General features: G+C 49.3%; 4 protein-coding genes across 4 annotated transcripts; 2 read left to right on the forward strand and 2 right to left on the reverse strand.

Annotated features, from left to right (window-relative positions):
• Positions 1–1,543: 1,543 nt before the first annotated feature.
• On the forward strand, positions 1,544–3,509 carry F4807DRAFT_74233 (uncharacterized protein). Its single transcript, XM_048003428.1, has 4 exons — positions 1,544–2,514; positions 2,565–2,702; positions 2,757–3,091; positions 3,148–3,509. The coding sequence occupies exons 1-4, from the start codon at positions 2,190–2,192 to the stop codon at positions 3,160–3,162; spliced, it is 813 nt and encodes a 270-aa protein (XP_047854776.1). The 5' UTR covers positions 1,544–2,189; the 3' UTR covers positions 3,163–3,509.
• A 1,345-nt stretch (positions 3,510–4,854) lies between these two features.
• On the forward strand, positions 4,855–7,118 carry F4807DRAFT_451526 (uncharacterized protein; the record flags this gene model as incomplete). The annotated part of the gene is made up of 2 exons (XM_048000246.1): positions 4,855–4,910; positions 4,976–7,118. The coding sequence occupies 2 exons, from the start codon at positions 4,855–4,857 to the stop codon at positions 7,116–7,118; spliced, it is 2,199 nt and encodes a 732-aa protein (XP_047854777.1).
• A 3,640-nt stretch (positions 7,119–10,758) lies between these two features.
• Positions 10,759–15,740, reverse strand: F4807DRAFT_460087 (uncharacterized protein; the record flags this gene model as incomplete). Its single annotated transcript, XM_048001471.1, has 4 exons — positions 10,759–13,394; positions 13,449–14,477; positions 14,662–14,701; positions 14,766–15,740. 4 exons carry the CDS (start codon positions 15,738–15,740, stop codon positions 10,759–10,761), a joined length of 4,680 nt encoding a protein of 1,559 aa, XP_047854778.1.
• A 2,276-nt stretch (positions 15,741–18,016) lies between these two features.
• On the reverse strand, positions 18,017–19,637 carry F4807DRAFT_74332 (SMAD/FHA domain-containing protein). The gene has a single exon (XM_048003429.1). The coding sequence runs from the start codon at positions 19,417–19,419 to the stop codon at positions 18,514–18,516; it is 906 nt and encodes a 301-aa protein (XP_047854779.1). The 5' UTR covers positions 19,420–19,637; the 3' UTR covers positions 18,017–18,513.
• Positions 19,638–20,097: the final 460 nt, after the last annotated feature.

Raw genomic sequence — 20,097 nt, forward strand, 5'->3', positions numbered from 1 at the left:
ACGAACTGAGGAATCGCTTATGCGTGGATAAACCTTGGTGCACGTTGTTGCTAGTGGTGTGCAAACATTGCGGAGGAAATATGTACATATCACTGTGTACTAATATAATCATAAAGGGGAATGAGCGACGGAGTAGTACGGGACTACATCTCCTTTCTTTTGATTAAATGACCAATCAAGTACGGCCAGCGGAGCTAGATTAGACGATTTCGAGCCATTAATTGGTGCATGTGAATTCTCGGGAAGGCTACAGGGGTTCGCGACAGCCAAAATGCTAAAGTTGTATGGATTGGAACTTGCTGCAAGGTCCCAGAGGAATTTTAGAGGTCAGGCGGAGTTAGCGAAGTCCCATCAATAAGGCAGATGAAGACGAACGAAGGAAAACAATTCGCCAAATACCCACTACCAAATATGATATAATGAAAAGGAGGCGGGGAATAGAACGAAGAATTAGAACCTTGAAAGTTATTTGCATTGTAGGTATGTACGTAAAGGTAGGAAAAAAAGTGGCTAGGTGAAGACAATTGTGCGACTCCCTAGGGCAAATTGAGCGTAATATGTAGGTACTGATTAAGGCTGGTCGATCTCGAAAATTTACAATCTGTAAGTACCTTCGTACCGTGCATGTGTAACGAGAATACACACGGTCCTGCCTACTTAGACAATTCAATCCCCCTTCCCCCCTGGTCCGATGTAATTTCCCTTCCTCTCGCTTGCCATCCTCATTTGAGTAAGGACCGTGAGAAACACGCCGCCTATCGAATTAATTACCCACTTATCTTTATAGCCATATATCCACCCCGACTTAACTGCTGGCCGTCGCTGGCCGCTTGCCAGCAATTGCCCAGACACTTGTTAGGGGGAGAGGTACATAGGGAACCACTACGACCTAAGTAACTTAAGCTGGCTGAGGTACCGCGTTGAATGTAACGGCTAACAGGTCAGCAGCCAGTCATCGGCTCAATCACTTGACGAATCACCTACAGATCAACCCAGTGCGGAAGTATCGCAAATACTGCAGGTACTACCCGAAGATACGCAGATACAACCACAGATACGGCAAAAAGCAGCCAAAATAGGCCAAATACAGGCAAGTGGGAACGTCTTTTTTGAGCAATACATTGTACCTGGGCAGATTGACCGGGGTCTGCTGGGGTGCAACAGCCAGGTTCTGGAGCGTCTGTGTTTCTCGCAAACTCAACCTAAGACCCAAAGTCACCTCTGCATCTCGTGTCTCTCCTCTCTTTCCTCCCTTTTTTCCCCTTCCCGACCTAACCCCCCCGACCTGCCCATCTCCTACCTATCTAGCAAAAACATTCTCCATTCCCACACTCTTTCAGTTACTCAGGCCCAGTCAGTCCACTCGTTTCCCTCCTCGTCTGATCTCGACGTGTCTCTCGTTTTTCCTCTTCTGAATTTTCGTGGTTTTGTTCTTTCCCCCTCCCATCACCATCGCACAAACACCCATTACCTTAGGTCCTTTCCAATAGGTCATCATCATTAGTGGTATTGACCTCGTCAACTTCAGAAAAAGGGTGAGCAATAACCAACTGCACTTTTAATTTCCTTCCGTCCAAGTAAACATCAACCTTCATCATCATCACGATCCTTCCGACACACTTCGATCGACTCATGTGTACCACACTGCCGAGAACATTTCCTACCTTCCTTACGACCACCAGACATAATACTTAACCTTCCGAGAACTATTCAAAGGAGATTTGGATTTGGCGGGCGGCGATTCTATGAACAACGGATTCTAACAAAGATTTATTGATTTAGCGCCCTATTGTTTTATCACATTCCTTTTATCCTGCTCGTCATACTCGCCAATCCAAAGAGCGGAGAGAAGGAAAAACGTGTCGGCCGCTCCAACTAAAAGGTACCCGACGAGAAACAATAGTCAAAGGAACGCCTGGTCTTCATCTATATGAATTGGACCGCGTGATCATTAACTTTTGATTCCCGAAGCCGAATTGGTCGATGAAAACCAAGATACCACCAAATACGATACGATAAGGACATCTACTACGGCTCACTCCCTAGAGGAGATAGAAACCAAGCTTATTACTTGATTCTCATTCTCTCTAGTCGTTGATCGGGTTGAGAGAATTGGACTCTTGGCTCCATTACATTAACATACCTAATTTTCGTTTACGTTCTCGCGATACCACTTGAACATCATCGCCATGTCTCTCCGCCAGTTCACCGTCGCGGCCGTTTTGGCCCTTGCCACTCTATCCACAGCCACCAAAGAGAAGGCACCGCAAACCCCGATAGTTGGTACCGATACCGTTCATGGTTGTTACAAGTCGGTTGGAACGATGACGCATCAGAACACGGATAACTTCAACTCCCAGGGTGCATGCGCGGGATTGTGTCGCTCCAAGAACTTTGTCGCCGGTGCTTCCAACTCGGCCGATTGCTGGTGTGGTGATGAGTATCCCAACAAGGCCGATCTCGTAGATGATGACCAATGCACTGAGCCTTGCCCTGGTTATGGTGACGATGCTTGTATGTAGTTCTTGCTTATCTTGGTTGAATGCGCGACTAACTTCTTATAGGTGGTGGCCTTGACACCTACACCGTTTACAACACCGGAAAGCGAGTATCCGTGGGCGAAGCAGCGGAGGCTGGTTCTTCTAGTTCATCTAGCACCTCATCTAAGACTAGTTCGGCCTCTGCGCCAGCTAGCACGTCTGGTAAGTTGAATAATTATTGAATGGTTTGGTGAACTTGTGTTGACCGAATTACAGATACCATCGAGACGATTACGGCCTCATCTGAGCCTGAGAGCAACAAGTCGAGTCCTAACGTAGCGGGCATTGCAGGTGGCGTGGTTGTTGGTGTTGTTGCCGTAGGAGCCCTAATGGGAGGAGGCTTTTTCTGGATGCGCCGAAAGAGAAACGCCGAGATCGAAGAAGAGCACCGACGAAATGCCGCTGTCAACGCGTTCATCAGTGGTGGAAAGCCTCCTTCTAGCAGCGGTGGGGTTTCAATGTCTGACTCTCGTCTCGACCCTGTTATGAACCGACGAATGAGCGACGGCAGCATCGCCGACAACCAAGATTACTCGCGGAGAATTCTGAGGGTATGTAATCCTACTGTGCCACCACCTTGCATCTCGAAAGTCTAACCCCTTACTAGGTTACCAATGCTTGAAAACCCTCGCATCGCAAATATCACGATGAACGACTTCCGCTTTGTAACACTTTTTATTCACATCGGCATTGACGGCGTTTCATGGTGGCCATTCGTCATTGGATGATCGATCGGACACGACGATCCCAGGCGTTATTATGTATTGAGGTGTATGGAACAACAATTGGGTCACAGTATAGGGCGTGACCGTCAGCTTAGATCTTACCGATGAAACCCTCCTACGCCGTCCTCTCCTTTTATTTTGCACATGGTCGACTTGGCCGCGTCGGCTATGTGCAGTTCGACATCAACTTCGGAAATTCTCGCGAGATCTACTAGGGCCCGAGCCCAATTGAATGAAATGGGGGTGGTGGCGAATCACTAGGCGATGATTTGCATTACAAACCACTTTGCAGACGTGAGATAGTTAATAGAAGACCAAGCCGAAACTTTTGACGTGGCCTTCGGATTTTGAGCAGGAATGTCGCCTTGACTTGTGCGCGAAGAGTTCTGATAAGGGGATTAGGCATCGGTGGTCATTAAAGGGGACTTTGCTGTATATTATTCAGATAGTCCAAATGACTATTCATTTGCTTGTGGATGCTATAGCAACTTTTGGGAATGGTTACGGCCAGCCGTCAAGTGACGTATCTCCACGTTTGTATTATGACCCTTGGCCTTTGGCCGTATATCTAGCCTACTAGGTAGTACTTAATTAAAGCTGAAAATGTACACGTATTACACGACGGTTTTCTGGGCGACGTTGTTTGAGACAGACGGAGTTATAAGTGAAACAATAGGTTAGCAGTTGTCGTTGATGGGAAATATCGCCGCCATTTTGTGACACTTCACTGCCGAATCTAGGGCTTTTTGACATGATTTTCCCAAGGGGTTCTTCTTAAGGTTCCTGAGCAGGTTATGGAAAACCCCAGATTTGGCCAGTCGCCCGGTTCGGGTGCCGTTAGGCTATCGTGGGTTAGGCTGCCTCTTGGACGATCTTCCCTACGCGCGTGGCCCTTTCGGCTCGGGCGTACCGAATGGGGCAGATTTGGCTGCGGTGGCTTCGACGATCGTTGAGGGACCCTGGAGCGAAATGACGCTGCGATCGTCGGTGCTGAAACGGAGGGAATGAATATCTCTAGGGGTCTCTGCTTCTATGGGGTGGGGACGGCCATTTCACGGTTGCTGGGTTATGGTTGGGGAATATATACTAGAATACACTATTAGCCGCCTGACCGCTTGTATATAGGGACCGGCGCGGTGGTACTATGACGTTATGACGATGCGATGGGGTTTGATGATGGTGTTTCGATATGCTTGTATAAAACTTGGATGAGGTTGATGTCGAATTATGTAATCTTATAAGTGTCAAGTACTTTGTACCTATTTCCAAGCGTTCCTGAAGTGCTCCTTCCGCAAGTGGCCAATGCGCAAATTTAAGTCACGTGCTCTCGAGAATTCGGAAAATGTGACATGGTTGCTTTGGTCTTTGGTCTTGTCGCGTTAGCCAATTCCAAAGTCGCGACTTCAATTCCAACGACAGCTATCCACATCAACGACAATCGCGTCGTGGAACTGACACACCCTCTTAAGATGCAATGAGAGGAGCTTGAGTGGATCTATTGATGGGTTGTGTTTTCTATTTCACTACTCTCTACTAGTCCTAACGTCGTCGGCAATAGCTTCGTTTGAAGCTTTTGCCTGCTTCCCACGATGGCCCCAAACACCGTCCCTCGTGTCCGTCGGACTGCGCAGAATATCCAGTACACGTATGTACTCTAGTTGTAGACTTATCATATCGAGTTGCTTCCATCTAACATATCCTGTCCCACAGGTACAATCTCACTCGTCATATCCATGCCGTCCAGACCTATCCCGTCCTTTCGCCACAGGGCGCCACTATCCTCATCTACGGTCACGAAAATGGCATAACGATAGTCTGGCGTGGAGGTCGCAAGTTCAAGGCCGATGTCGTCAAGGAAGCCGGGCGGGGACTTACTGGAAAACAAAATGGAAAGCCTCCTGCAGATGCCGTGATGATCATCGATTCCGACGAAGAGGATGCTGCGCCAGCTGGAAAAGGAGCATCGTTTGTCGACCAGCCACAATTTGAGGAAGATATCGATGAGGATGCACCATACCCAGAAATTGTTCAGACACTTGATCTTGAGTTCGGCATCGCTGTGCTTAATCTTGCGGTATTGCCTCTTACGCCTTGCACAGCCGAAGATGCAGCATGGGGAGGTACGGAGATCCTAAAAGACCGGATGGTATTCGCTGCTTCTTGCGTAACCCGTGAGGTATTTCTCATTACTCTACCACTCGTCCCGCCCTCTCCCCTAAGTAAGGCAAGGGCAGAGCTACAGGAGAGTCTGCTGGCTGGAAAAGCTGGCAATGGTAAATGGGGTGAGACGATGACCCTACTTGCCGGCCAAATAAAAGGCAGTGATAGCCTCGCGATGACACTCATCAGATCAAAGGCTGCTTTGGAGCGAAATAAGCCAGCCGAGCGATCCCGTTCGGAATCTAGAGCACTACCAAGAGTTGTAGTCGCGGCACACTCCCCCGAGGCCTCGGGTGCACTGCGACTATGGGACGTTCCCCTAGAAGAGTCATCTAAGACGGGCCAACGTATTGAGCCTTTCCAGACCGAATATTTACCTAAACCTCTTACCTCGATCTCCTTCAATCCTACCCACTCAACCCAGGTGCTATGTAACGCTTCGCCCGAAGCTGTCAGGATATACGACTACGCGCTTGCCTCGATGCCACCCGACGATTTATCCGAAGGCCCGTTCCCTTCCCAGGGCTCTTGGCTCATATCATTCTACCCACCGTTTTCTCGGCCTTCTTCGTCACGTAAACCAATACTTGCGGCATCATGGATCGCCCATGGCCGAGCTATTCTCGCACTACTTGCGGATGGTCAGTGGGGCATTTGGGATATCGATGGTGTATCTCCCCAAGGGCCGGCGTTATTTGGTAGACCTGCATCTGGCATCCGTGGCGACGCAATCACAGAGTTCAATGTGACTGGGTATGTTGAAGGCACAAGCCCTTTACGAAATCCTGCTTCTCAACGCAACTCTGGAGGCGGTTCCGATTTCGTGCCTATGACCCCTCATTCTAGGCGCGATGCTCTTACGACCACCCACGGCCCTGAACGCCTGTCTTCTGTCAAGGGAGGCATTGTGGTGACTCCACTGCCGGCTAGTACGACGACAACGGCTGATGAGAGTGTTGCCTTATGGATTGGTGGCCCTGAGCATATCTTCATCATACCCGGTGTTCTGAAATTCTGGGATGCACAGATTCGCAAAGGTGTCGGCGGTGGCGTTAACCTCTTCAGCGGCGCGCAACCTACTCGAATGGTTCGGTTGAATGATCTGAGCGTTGGACTGATGGGCGAACGTTGCACGGGTGTTGGCGCTATCGTCCGTTACGTGGAGAATGGTGGCGCAGGTTCATCCGGTAACGAGGGCTTGCCCGTCGAATTGTTGGTGTGCGGCGAGGCTCGCCTGGTGATTGTTCGAGAGAGCGAAACGGTCGTCGGAACTCGAATTGGTGGTGTGATGGGTCGCCGAAAGAGGTTGAGCGAACGCGCAAAAGAAAACAGTGCCATCGTTGTCTATCCTCGACCAGCACAGCCTGGAAGTGTTGCTTACAATTTATCCGTCGGCCCTAGAAGAAAGCTCTCGAGATCCGCGGTGGATGGTGTGTTTGACGAGTCGTCATCGAACGGCAATTCCACGCAAGCGCCGACGGAACAAAGACCCATGCAATTACCGACGAGACCAAGATCCGGCTTTTCTTTCGCGGAGAGTTTGAGCGCTGCAGCAGATGTCGAGCAGCAGGACGAGGAAGACGAGAGAGACGTTGAGGTCGAGATGCTGGACATAATGGAGATAGATCGCGAGCTGGACGCCCTCGACAGCGGCAGAGGAAGAGGCCGTAAGAAGGTGATCTTCGACTCCTAGGCGCTATTTCTTTCGAGAGGCGGCCCCTAACCACGGTAGCACGATTGTTGGGAGAGACGGTCGAGACGGTGTACGATACCGATACCCTATGCTAACACGAGGGGAGTTTGGGTTTATGGTCTCTCGCGGGAGGTAGTGAATTACGAATAATACTCAGGCCCCCTTTCGTTGTGTCTTGTTTGAAGATTTACTAAATGTTATAACTCTAGGCTGTCGATCCTCTATCCCCTATCTTTATTCCTGGATGAATTATGATACATCAATGTCTCATTTTCTCACTTCCACAGTTCCAGCGAACTCCTTTCCGCTACTTCTCTAATTCCCGTACTCCTTCCACTCTCCGCGCGGCAAGGTGGAGCACAAGGCGAGATCCTTCCTTGCAGCTCTGTAATCCATGCGGTACATCGAATGGGACACCCTCTTTTTTTCCCGGGTGTCCCACGTATCACATCTCCCCTTTTCTTACGAAAAGGTAAAACGTGGTACGCGCCAACGGTCCCAGGAGGGAACTCATGGGCGGGGGCTGGGTTGGTTTCGGCATTTTATGCGAATTGACCGTTTGCCCTCCCGCCTCCGACGCGGCCCTGCTAGCTGTCCTGCGGATGCGGGATGGGGGGCTCTAAGGGGGTGGGAGACGGGGCCGTTGGTACATATTCTTTTTAATAAACAAGTCCTTCCTTTCCCTTGGAAAGAGAAGAGATATTATGGGTTTTTGGTATTCTCTTACCCAGGTGGCTGCTGCCAAGTGGCGGCTTTCATTGCGCCTGTGCGTCTGAGTAGCTGGCCTAGATGGTTGGGCCTTCGACGGCTGGAATTTGCTTGATGAATTTGCTTAATGAGTATCTGGCTCCTGCAATGACGACGATGGCGTGTTATGAGAACTGCTTGGAATTCTTATACACCATGCGATGCGGATTATTGAAGGCTAGTTTGGGATAAACCTAAGTTTCACGTCTACAAGGAAAACTGAAGTGGCTGCCTTGCAGTGTGCTACAGGTTACAGCAGGCTGGGCTTTACTAACCGCAAGATTATAAAGCTAATTTGGAGCAGGATACAGCACCAAGTGCTATATACTCGCAGATCGAACATGCACGAGCCCAATGAGCAAGGATCCCATACTTCGACACTGGGCGAAATGATTATTCCCGATTGTCCCTCTATGGCAAGGGCGCTCAGACGATGGAATCGTCCCTTGGCCTCCTGTCTTTTTCGACACGTTTTGGAGACCAACGTTGTTGTCAACGAGCGCAGCTTTACTGACATTCACAGGAAGTGTTATTATATTAGCTCACGCGTGGTATCCTAACGATCGATCTCTCGTCAACGTCAATTAGTGGGCTCGCATTCATGGCCTCGACTGCTAAGCTCTGCACCTATGTTTATTCGGTCCCAGCCGCGCAACTCGACGGTGAAGCGCGAAAGATAACTTATACCCAAAACGGCAGGACTGGCTACATCTCAGTCTCCAGTTCTTTAGAATTGGAGGCGGCATCAGTTTGATGTAATACTTGGTCATAAAAATAGAGTTATCCTTTGTTGGGTGCATATTGATGGTTCAGACCATCTGGTTAAACTTGCTGTTTCCATCTTCGTAACCGCTGTGGCTACAGGAGTTGCTTGAATCGAGAATCATCGATTGGATCAGAGCCCTCTACCCTAGAAGAGTATGGTTAGATCTTCGGGAAGGCTGCGGTCTTCGTACATCCTCTATGTTAAAGGATTGGTTCCTCGGGTGGGCTGCGGCCACCGGGAAGAAGCCGAGCTGCTTCGAAGGTGAAGAGCTACGCTTTGTGAGATAAAAGCTGAGGTTCTTAGAGACGAGGGGCTGCGGTTCTCATCTGTTCTTGATATAGAAGAGCTGTACTATACTCGGTAGGCTTACAGTCACTGACAAAGCTGGTGTCGCGGTGCGGACCAGCAAATGTGACAATAACGGCTTTGTTGTGCGAGAAGCCAGCGCTTTCAAAGACAGAATGCTACGTTTTGCAAGGGATGCGGCCCATACATGCCTTAGACCAGAAGGACTATTTGTTGAAGAAAATAGAAGGGCTGCGTTCCTCAAGACATATATGATAGGAGATATTGCACCTATAAGGGCAAAGACGAAGTGGAAGATTGATCATACCAAGCTTCTAGTGGTAAGACAGTTTAGGTGATGGCAACTGGTCAGGTGGCCTTGCGGCATGAGGGCTAGATGCACAACTCTAGCAGAAGGTGATACCATCAAATGAGGGAGGTCTTTCTCCCTATCTCTGAGGAACAGGTTTATGCCAATAATAGCGGACGATTGGGCAAGGATGAAGCGACGATAAGTAGGACTATTCATGTACGGACGTTCTACAGGTTTTTTCCTCATGGAGGTTTCCCTGTATTCAACATAAATTGTTGGCGAATGTGTATCCATTGTTCATATTTATTTTAGGGGCTGGTTCTGCCAAAGGCGGGTTTCAAAGAAGTTACTATTGGATGGAAGGCTTGAAGTTGAATACAACGTCGACTCTTATCATTGTGTTCTATGGACCCTTCGACACCTAGGTTGATTATCATTAGTATAGATACTCTGAGTTTAGAATCATATCAGCATTGCCTTTAGCCAACAGCATATAGCTACGAACTACGACGGGTGTCTCAAGGCAACGCAATCATCACGAATCCCGAAGACTACCTAGTCAGAACTTAATTTTTATGTCAGCCGTGATGTCTATTTAAGCTTACGGCGTTGTATAACGTAACTGCTGGACTAATTCATCGGTTGTCGTATTGAACGTTACTAGTGCCCTTAGCTAGAAGTCAGAATTTAGGGCCGTTGATATTGAATAGGGGTAAAAGTGGAGAGCCCGCTATACGCCAGGAGCTACGATAAGCAGCTAAGGCGCCCGATGTACGCTACCTGCTAGGCTGTAAGAGTCGCTGTCGTCATACAGGATTCCCCTGTACGGATGGATCCATCTATTTCTTTCTCAGGTGTCACAGAGTAAGCCGGGCCTTATGCTCACTACTGGGGTTCCTTGCGTAGTAAAAGAAGTTCGCTAAATATAGAGCGCACTTTGGTGTCTACCTAGACACCTTAATAGAACTTCGCACCCCCATATTCTAGCTCAAGAAAGCACAACTCCCTTGAGCACAACGAAGAGTAGAATATGAAACTGAATGGTAATAATCAAATTCCCTATCTCGTTTATAATACACAGCATTCGTATTTCTCTGCTGTGCAGTAACGCCCAACATCATGTATCGCAATGCAAATAATCGTACACACTTCCAACACGCCCAAATACATGCAAGACAGACAAAACAACCAAAACCGTTAAACCGTCAAATATCAATCAATCATGGTATCTCCTCCCCCCCTCTCAATCCCTCATATCTTCCACAATGCGGTATATATGTATGCAAACGCCTTGAGCTATGCAGAACCTTCAAAATTTCAAACTGTCGGATTCTTTTGGGGTTTCTTTTTTTCCAGACCTGATATGCATGGAAATCTGTGAGTATAGCATCGACATACCCTTTTAGGAATATGTGCAATCGACCTGGTCCCGAGGATGGGTAACGAGCGAAAGGGGGCGTTCCTCCGCATGGGCTTGGCGAATTATATACAGAACCTAAGCCTCAAGATGTCTATGTGTGCTCGAGAAATTAAGAAGATCGTCTCGGTGGTTCCTGGATCCCTAGCCCTACGTCGGGAGAAGGATGGCTGTCTCTCCTACGACGTCCGCTTCCACTTCCACTCCCGCTTCCACTGGCATTTCGACCCCTCCTACTGAGTTTCTGGGGACTAAACCTCGAATGCCTCGTTGGAGGACTGGCGGAGGAAACGGGTCTGCCGTTAGCCTCACCAACATGTTCCGGCCTTGGCATGCTCACACCCTCGCTCATAGGCGGGGTGCCGGATCCAAACTCCACGACCCGTCCATCCGCAAGCCGTATCCCGCCGGATCCCGATCTTGCCATTGGTTCCGCGCCACCCGCCCCTTCGGCCGCCGCCGCTCTTGAGCCTCTAGCCAGAGTAAAATGGCCCAGTCGTCCACTCGCGGACCGATGCCTCCTGCCGTCGCCTATGTCATCGCTGCCGCGCCTCCTAGGCCGGAACCTCGACAACAGCCTCGCTCCATCCGCGCGCGACGCATGGCCTGAGGCGGCGCGTCTACGGCCGCGGCCCGACTCTATGTATAGCGAATAGCTCGTCTCGACGGGCTCGAGATCCAGGCCGTCGAGGCGAGGGCTGGGCTCCGTCTCCACGACGCTGGGGCGACGGGAACGCGGGCGCTGCATGATCTGCGAGCCCGGGGACGAGCTCAGCTGCCCGAGCGGGGAGGCGTTGTGCGCGGAGAGGGAGTTGTGGGACCCAAAGCTGTGGCTGGACTGGTGGCTCGGGTCGCGGGACATGGGCTGGCTGGAGTAGCCTTGAGGATGCAAGTTCGGGGATGTGGAGGCGACCCACGGAGCTGGATGGTCCAATGCGAGGACGTCTTCGGGTGGGTCATGGGCCGTATGTGGGTAAGGGGGGTTGGCATGAGAGCGGATAGAGGGCAGTGAATGCGCTAGATGCGGGTATTTGTTGTCTTCAACTATGGATTGTTGTGGCAGTCGGGCATAAGAATCCCATTGGTGGGCACCAGGAGAAGGGGGTGAGCGGAGACTGCTGCTGGTATTGATTTCGATGGGGATAGGTGGTGGTGAGAATGGACCAGTTGGATGCGCCGGACTAGATTGAGCAGATCGAGACATGAGCACAGATGTCGGTCTTGATGATGGCCTTGAAGTTCGCCCCATAGGTGAATTTGACGGCGACCTTGAAGGTATCGAAGGCGGCTTGGGTACGTGCTCAGTCTTGTCGACTCCCGGAAACACCGGCTGCTGTGTTGCCGGCGGGCTTGGAGATGGCGGTGATGGCAGCGATGTCGTGGTGAGCGGAGCCGCAGATAAGGGACTAGACACTTTAACTGGAACGAGACCTTCTAGTGACACAGAGTGGTCGTTCTCTCTACGCCTTAGAATTGTTAGTGCAGCGGAGTCCGGTGATGGCGCGGGGCTAGAAAAGGTGGTGGAAATTGGATATTCGTCAATTGTAGCCTCGGCTTTGGGATCGGCATATGATGGCCGTCCAGCTTTCAATCTCGGACGTATGGTTGAGCTACTGTCACTCATAGAATCGATATTGCTGTCGACACTTATCGGTTGTAGTGAAGGTGAACCCTTATTGATCCGGTCTAAAGTCAATTGTGCTTTGGTGGCTTCCGATGACATACTGTCGGTAGATGAGCGCGGCCTTGATAATATTGTTTGAAGTGTTGTTGGGTTGATGATGCCCTTGGCTGTCTCACGGCTGATACTGACGCGTGGATCGCTAAGTATTTGAGATGCGGCTCTCCAAGAACCAGCGTGGTCGCGGTAGCGTCTTGAGGCGTGCTTCTTGATAGTCCGATGGTTAGGACCAAAAACCTTCCGAGTAATTTCGTCATCATCTGGCATGGACATTGACTCGAAAATTTCTGTGGGCGCTGGCTGCGGCGTAACTGTCCTCGAATAATCCACGTCATCATGAGGCTCGTTCAGTGGGAAAGTAACGTGCCAATGGTAAGGGTTGGGATGATCAAGAGGGCTATATATCGCCGGCGATTCTATTGGCGAACTTTCCTCATACAGCAAGTACGGTTCAGCTATGCTGCTGTTGCTCGGGGGCGTTTCCGAGTCACCCTCAGATAAACTGTTCGTCCGCTCGAAAACAGAGATGATCACTGCCTCGGAACCCTGGCTAGATGCTTCAGTGATCCGTTTAGTAAGTTGATCGATTCGCTTGCCAATGGTGTTGAGACGCGATTCTATTAATTCCCGACAGTCAGTGAGCTCAGAATATCTTCTCTCAAACCGGCTGATATGAGCTAGCAATCGCTCGCCATGAATGAGCAGCCTCCGGAAATCCTCGGGCACTCCCGTCAGGGGGTCTTCATCAACTCGACGGTCGCTCACATCAAATGCTTTGCAGAAGACGCAGATTGCTCGTTCCAACCAGAAATGAGCTTGTCTCTCATCGGCAAGAACGTCGATGAAGAATGCTTGAACAATCCCGTGAACCCTGAGTATGTCAAGGCTGTCCTGACCCATGTCGACACTTCGCGTACTACGCGAACTAGCCGATGAGGCCTCATTGTTCTCGTTCCTCTCAACGAGAGCGAAGGCAATAAGTATCTTGAACGTGTTATTCAGCGAAGACCTCCGAGTTTCAGGATCAGCAGATTTAACAGGGGTTCTCTTGTCCAACGCTTTAGCACCTATCGCGATTGTCAGCGTTTGAAAACTGAAGCTCGGCTACTCTCAACACTTACCCAACACTATCATTTCAACGGGGATATGTGTGCCGAAGAAAGACAGTAAGGACATCAAGTTTAACGCGGCACTGGCGCCTCTGTGTTCGAGCTGTTCGCGGACGGCACGGTACGCTAGTAGGTTACCTACCTTCGGGCGACTTCGAAATGACCTTAAGTACTTGGCGAGTGGTTCTCTCGTAGCCTTCAAATTCAGAGCCGCAACGTGGATCATGAGTGGTAGGCGATCCATCAGTTCCACTAGCTCCTCGGCACGTCTTAGGTCATCTTGCGTATATGGCTTTTTCTTCCCCATCTCTTCAAAGAGTAACTCCTGAGCCTCCTGCTTAGTCAAGGAATCTAGTGCGATGACTTGAGGGTTGTCGAACTGGTAGTCTTCGCCGGGAGTCCGTTCGGTGGATGTATATATGATGCTTGTGTTTTTCGCGAACGGGATGTAGTGCTGGAGATCTGGAAGGTCAAAGTGAACGCCATCTAATATGAGCAGCCAATCAGCCTGGCTGCTTAGCCACGATTGGACGGCCTTCACCATTTCACGGGTATCAACCATTCCAGTCTGGTCCAGTGGTGTCACTTCGCTAAGGCCTACTGTCTTTGCGATGTCCCAGTAGCCGTAGTCCAGTTCTTCTAAAGACTTCGCCCGGATCCAGAAGATGCCGCCTTGGTAGTCGTATCTGTGTTGGAAGACATACTGTCGTGCTAAATGTGTTTTACCTCCGCCGGGCATACTCTGAATCAAAACAGACGATGTTCCTACAGACCTTCTCTTACGGTCCATTAGAATTTTGTGTAGCAATTTCAGTTCCTTGTCTCGGCCCTTGAAATACGTGTTAGGACGAAACACCGTTGGTTTGATAAAGAGAGGCTCTTGAGATGGGTCATGATCAGATTTAGACTGTTGGGATGGAAAGTACTCCTCTTCTGACGGCTGGTTAGGAGTTGTTGGGCCAGTGAGGAGCGGTCTAGATTGATGATCGATTCGCGAAGTGTCTTGAGTTGAAGATAAGGTAGTATCATTATGCTGCGGGACTACAGATAAAAAACAATCAGCTACGGCTCCTCATTTATCAACGTCTCATATGCTCTCGTGAATGGTCATCAACCTCCTCTATTTCAAAAGGAAGCTGAACGTCTTCAAACAATGAGCTTCCCAAAGACCGATCATGAGAACGGTCTGAGCTGCTTTCTAAAAAGGATAGTGCTGGTGACCTACTGGATCCTTGGCCAGTTTGCTGGATGCGTTGCGAATCAAGCTAGTCGACGTTAGTTAGAAACGGTATCGTTTTTGGGGTGTCCAGCTTTGAGAGGGCAACATACCCATGGCTTCATTCTCTCTTCAATTTCATGTTTTGCTCTTGCTAACTTTTCGTCGTCCTCTATTCTCCATCGGGTAGCGATAACGTCCGGCGCATCGATAACCCAATCCCTGATAGCCGTAGCTATGGTTCTATAGCCTGGCGCGCTTCTACTGTCAAATTTGCACATGCCAGAGTGGGTTGCTTCGATAGCATAGTATGTTACACCCGGTAGTTGTGGGCTGGCTGAGTGTGCATCGACTATGAGCATCCTTGTCCCCTTCAGATCCGTCTTGTGGTTTTCATGCGCCATGAGAATCTTGAATCGCTGGTATATGTCGAGAAAGTGATTGTTGATGTTTTGCAAAGTTTCGTTGTCCCTCTTCAACGTCTTTAGTAGCACCGACTCCGACTGAAAAAACGTCCTAGGTACTACGGCATCTGACATGCCTTGTAGCATCGTACCCCATCCCGCTATGTCAGAACCCGTATGCGGTGTGCCGAGAAATATTAGTCCGTAGGTGGACACGTAGATCGATCGATAGTCCTCATGTTGAGATGCCCTCAAGTCATTCGAGTATAGCAGGGCACGCTTAACTAGGATTCCGCCTAAGCTGTGACACACCCATATGATTGGGTTTCGCGACGACAGCTCATCTTTGCGATAATGGGTAAGTGACGTTACCAAGGTCTGCGCGTGCATGTATATGAAGTTGTCACTCGGATTCGACCCATGTTTCTTCGAGTATACATCGGCGTTATATCCGTACACGAGAACATTCGCGCGGGCGTCTCTCAGAGAGGCGGGGAGTAGATCGGACGGCCAGAATACCCTATTTTTGGCCGACCACGTTTTTTCCGGGTCGCCGTTCAGGCCATGAACAAGAACGATATCGACCTTGGCGTCAGGGTGGGTGTATACTGCCGTCGTCTCGTAGCGTGAGATTTGTTTATTGATCGAGCCCTGTGAACGAGTCGAGTTTAGCAGACTACTCATTATTACGGACAGTACCGTAGCCGTCCAGTCCTGTATGATTCTATGTAGCCTCAAAAGTCGAATCAAACGAGCGACATTCATGGTATATGTGAAAAGAGAACGGTAAGGCCATGAATCGTGGTCGAGGCGTGATATTGTTGGATTTCGACGTGTTCAGGTCTGGTTTATACACCAGATAAAAGAGCGGAAGAGACAGGCTTCAACTTACCATGCTTACTTATGAGAAAGGCGAGGGGGCTCGTGCCAGTAGAGTCGCCTTATATGGTGAGAATAAGTGGAAGACCGGTAGCTGGAGGTGTTTTTCTTGTGAAGGAGGGAGCGAATTTAAGAGGATCGACGTCGCGCGTGACATGAGGCGACGGCAACAGAAAGTACAGGGAGACATTTAGAGTTGAAAATGTACACGGTATACTTGAAAGTTTGGAAGAGTCATAGGGGGGAAAGTTAGTTAGGGAAGTAGTCTTTTGGCCGGCCTGACCACGAACTACAAAACGATCCCCATATAGCCGAGTAGGTCTCCATGTGCTATTAACACAACGTTGCCCTGTTTAAAGGCCGGAAGGTCGGATGATTGAACAGTGCAAAGTTTCAGCAGAAACAAAAAGTTTAAAGGTTGGCGAAATAGGTCACATCGTACCTCATCGTACCTAGGTATTGAGAATGATGAGGAAAGAGGGGTGTACAAAGTTGAAGGGAGAAATTCAGTACACCATCACGGGGTCCTGATTTTGGTGTCGTCAGGTGGCTCCGCGTTTCTCAGCCTGGAGCCTCAGCGATATGAGATACGCGGGTTTAGTCATAGTATTCCCCACATCACCCCTGTTCCTGTGCCTTGGAAAGGTACTTGAAGATCTAAAAAAGAAACTATTTCATGCGGTAAGACGGGCGGGAGGCAGAAGGTAAGGGTCATGATCTGGGGGCCTAGAGGGGCGAAGCAGCGTAGTAATTCGGCAGTTTCTTATTTTGTACCTTAAGTACATGGATATGCATGTAGGTACCTATGTATGTAGGTAAGAATAGCGTAATCGCCCCTGGCAGATGTATTCGTGATGTTCCATGGATCTGTTTAGGTCGGATAACTTTCGTAGTGAGTAGATTGACGTCAACTAGATCAAGTTATCGGTTGACCGAATCAAATAAGAACCGAGACATAGCTTAGCAATGTCGTTGATTGGACGGATGAATTGCCTTCGTCACAATCGTGTTGGTGGATGGTTGAAGATGGATGGAACTTGGCGGGCTAGCCATTCTTCGCCTTTAAGGCTGCCTAGTGTACCAGCCGTACCTGCTGTACAAATCAAAAACCTTCGATGTTGCAATCAGTTGTCCCATGGATTTGGACAGCATCGAAACTTAATCCTCAAAAGCTTAACTTTAATATCTGCGCTAACTTTAAGTAGTGGGCTGTCACGGCCGTACCGAAAGTTAAGTTGACGTAGGGCAGAATTCGGTATACCGGCGCGCAATTTGATTTGCTGTCATGGAAAACATGTATACTATTACTCATTCAAGGCATTCTAACTCCAAAACTTAGCTACTACGTATTTTGCGATATTCTCTAGAATAATTATCTTACGCACGGAAGTTTGGAAAAGTGCTCATGATGATTGCATTAAGGTTCGCGATATGTGCTGGAGGCCTGCATAGCTTCTTTGTACGTACCAAGACCCCATCTTCCGAAGTTCGGTACGCTGCATGACCGCAGGACAACAGCCGATAGATAAGTATTGAAGCTTCACGGGACATCAGTACTTCGGCAACATCTATTTCGAAGATCATTGCTACTCAGCGTCGTGATTGTAGAATCTAATGCAAGACTGGTAAGATGTCAACATGTTGGCTTTTGATGGGTTCACATGTCTCGAGCACGATGAGTCTCACACGGATATACGTATGTATGTTGAGGTTGCATTATCGAGTAATCTAATCGTTATTCGGGATTTGATCCTGTCAATTCTTTATCGCGACGAATCTCGATACGGGACAACCTATTGACTCTGTGTAACAGCCAAGGTTTCCCAACGTTCGTATGCAATATAGAAATTCCGCCAACCCTCAAGTAAGGGAGCTATAGAATCTATATTGGATAGACAGCGGCTAGAGGAAAGCCAATCAACCATCCCGATCTTCACCAGTTCGTCACAGTCCCATCTGTCAGGCACACTCACGCTTTGTCGTACGGAACCCAGGCGATTCTTCGGCTCAAGTATGAGATGTTGGTTCTGGCGTTCCGAAACATGGTAGCTTAGAAATGAGATATCACTGTGAAATGTCACTTATACATTTTACCAGTTGACGTTCCAAACCCGTCACCCGCATACAGATTCAAACTCGTGATTGTTGAGAAAAAAAATTCACAACCTCAAGAGCCAATTCTTGGTCTCGGGATAGCGAGTAGTAGACTGATCAGTTCTCACTAAACGTAGGTAAACTTGGGTGTGGAACATCAACCAGCACTGCCTCGTTGGGCCATGCCGATAATAGCCTCTCTGATCTGCCCTTGGTGGAAATACAAGGCGATGCCGAACTGGTGGTGTGAGAAGGCCTTGCCGCTACTACTTTGAAGGTGGAGATGATTTTGACATGAGGAGCTAGGGATTCAATGCCTACTATCTAGGCGAGGCCGTTTGAGGTCGATTTTGTGATTGTCTGCGCCATCATCTGTCCTACCCTAACCGGACACACACGGTGGTTACACAGGATGGCGTAACAAGAATAGCTCATGTGTAATTGACACGAGAGACCGTGTTCTTTGTTCGGAGTCCTCCCGTCCTTAGTCCTTCGGGGCGAGCATCAGCACGTATTCGCGAGTGCTTTGGCCGAACTGAATCATATCCTTCTCTCTGAGCTCCAGATAACGGCTCTCGGGCACCTTCTTTCCATTGAGCATAGTTCCATTGGCGCTTTCTAGGTCGATCAAGTATGGCTTCACTTTACCAATCTTGTCGCCAAACTCATTGCGTTTTTCAACATATCGGAATTGTATAACCGCATGTTGTTTGCTGATGCTGGGGTGTTCGGCGGGTAGGTCCACCACTGCCATTTCTCTACCGACTAGCCAGCAGCTACGGCTACTAAGGGGCACTGTATCGACGACTTCTTCGCCCTTGAATACGAATAACTTCCATTGGTCCTTCGGTGATGTTTTGCGAGCTTCGGGCGGCTCATGATACTTTAGTACTATCCTAGATCCATCTGATTGAACGACCGAATTCGAAGCAGCGGCTAATGCGCCCGTATTTCCATAGTTGGGCTTCTCTTTTGGCTTTTGCGGTTCTTCGCCTTGGGTGACAGCAAATGAATCAGCTTGGGAGGGCAGCGGGCCATTTCGCTTCACAATTTGCTTGCCGCCTCCGTCTCGGCTATTGTAGTCGTCGTCTCTCGCCCGACGGCGGTGCGAGCCTCTTTCGCTACGTTGATCGTCGTGGTCGCGTGGACGTCTCTGTTTATGCTCGCTCCGTCTACCGCGGTCACGTTCTTGGGATGTTGATCTACGCCGAGGCGCATCGACTGGGGACCGTGAGCGTCGGTGGCGTTTTCTGTTCCTAGATCTATCGCGGGATCTATCTCTTCTCGGGTCATCACGACGAGTTTTTCGGCTGCGCCTGTCGCGTTCGTAAGCATCTTCGCCATCACTCCGTGAGGCTCGTCGCTCGTCGGAGGATTCGTCGTAACCCATGTCGGAGTACGTGGATAACAAAGAGCCAAGGGATGCTTGGTTTTTGCCTGGAGCTGAACAAGTATGAGGCAAATAGGACGTGGATTGTGTTTCGGTCACAGATTTGGATGAGATTCCTACCAGCTATGTAGGTAATTGTGAGGCTGAAGCTTACATCGAGCAGGGCAGGTAGGGAATTAGGTAGGTAAATGCAACTAGCAGCCCCGGAAATGTGCAGCTGAAATCTTCAATCAAATCAATCGGATTTGCAGCAGCCTATCGCGACTTCCAGTTGCCCTAGTGCCTGCAGTAAGTACATACATAGGTACCTTCTAAGTACCTAGGTACTAGGTGACTAATCGTAATTCTGCCAGTCTAACCACACCGCCCCACAAGCAACTGTACATAGCATTTCTTCGCGTTTGAATTCTTTCTCTTCCTTTCTTCTTTTCCTTTCCTCAGCTCTCTTTGCCTTTTGGCTTAGATCAAGTGTAGTATCTGTTCTTTTCAGTTTAATCTCTGGAAGAGTCACATCGTGACTCGATCTTTGATTATTCTTATTTTTGCATCGAGGGACTGTATCCACTGTGCTTGCGCATGATCATTCCCGCCGTGTCCCTGGTATTACACTGCCTCCAGGCGATGCGAAATCATTTTCATCGTTTTCTCCGGCCTGCCCAGGGATATGAAGAAATCAAG

The sequence above is a fragment of the Annulohypoxylon truncatum genome (genome assembly GCF_022578515.1).
Source record: "Annulohypoxylon truncatum strain CBS 140777 unplaced genomic scaffold F4807scaffold_14, whole genome shotgun sequence".
NCBI lineage: Eukaryota > Fungi > Ascomycota > Sordariomycetes > Xylariales > Hypoxylaceae > Annulohypoxylon > Annulohypoxylon truncatum.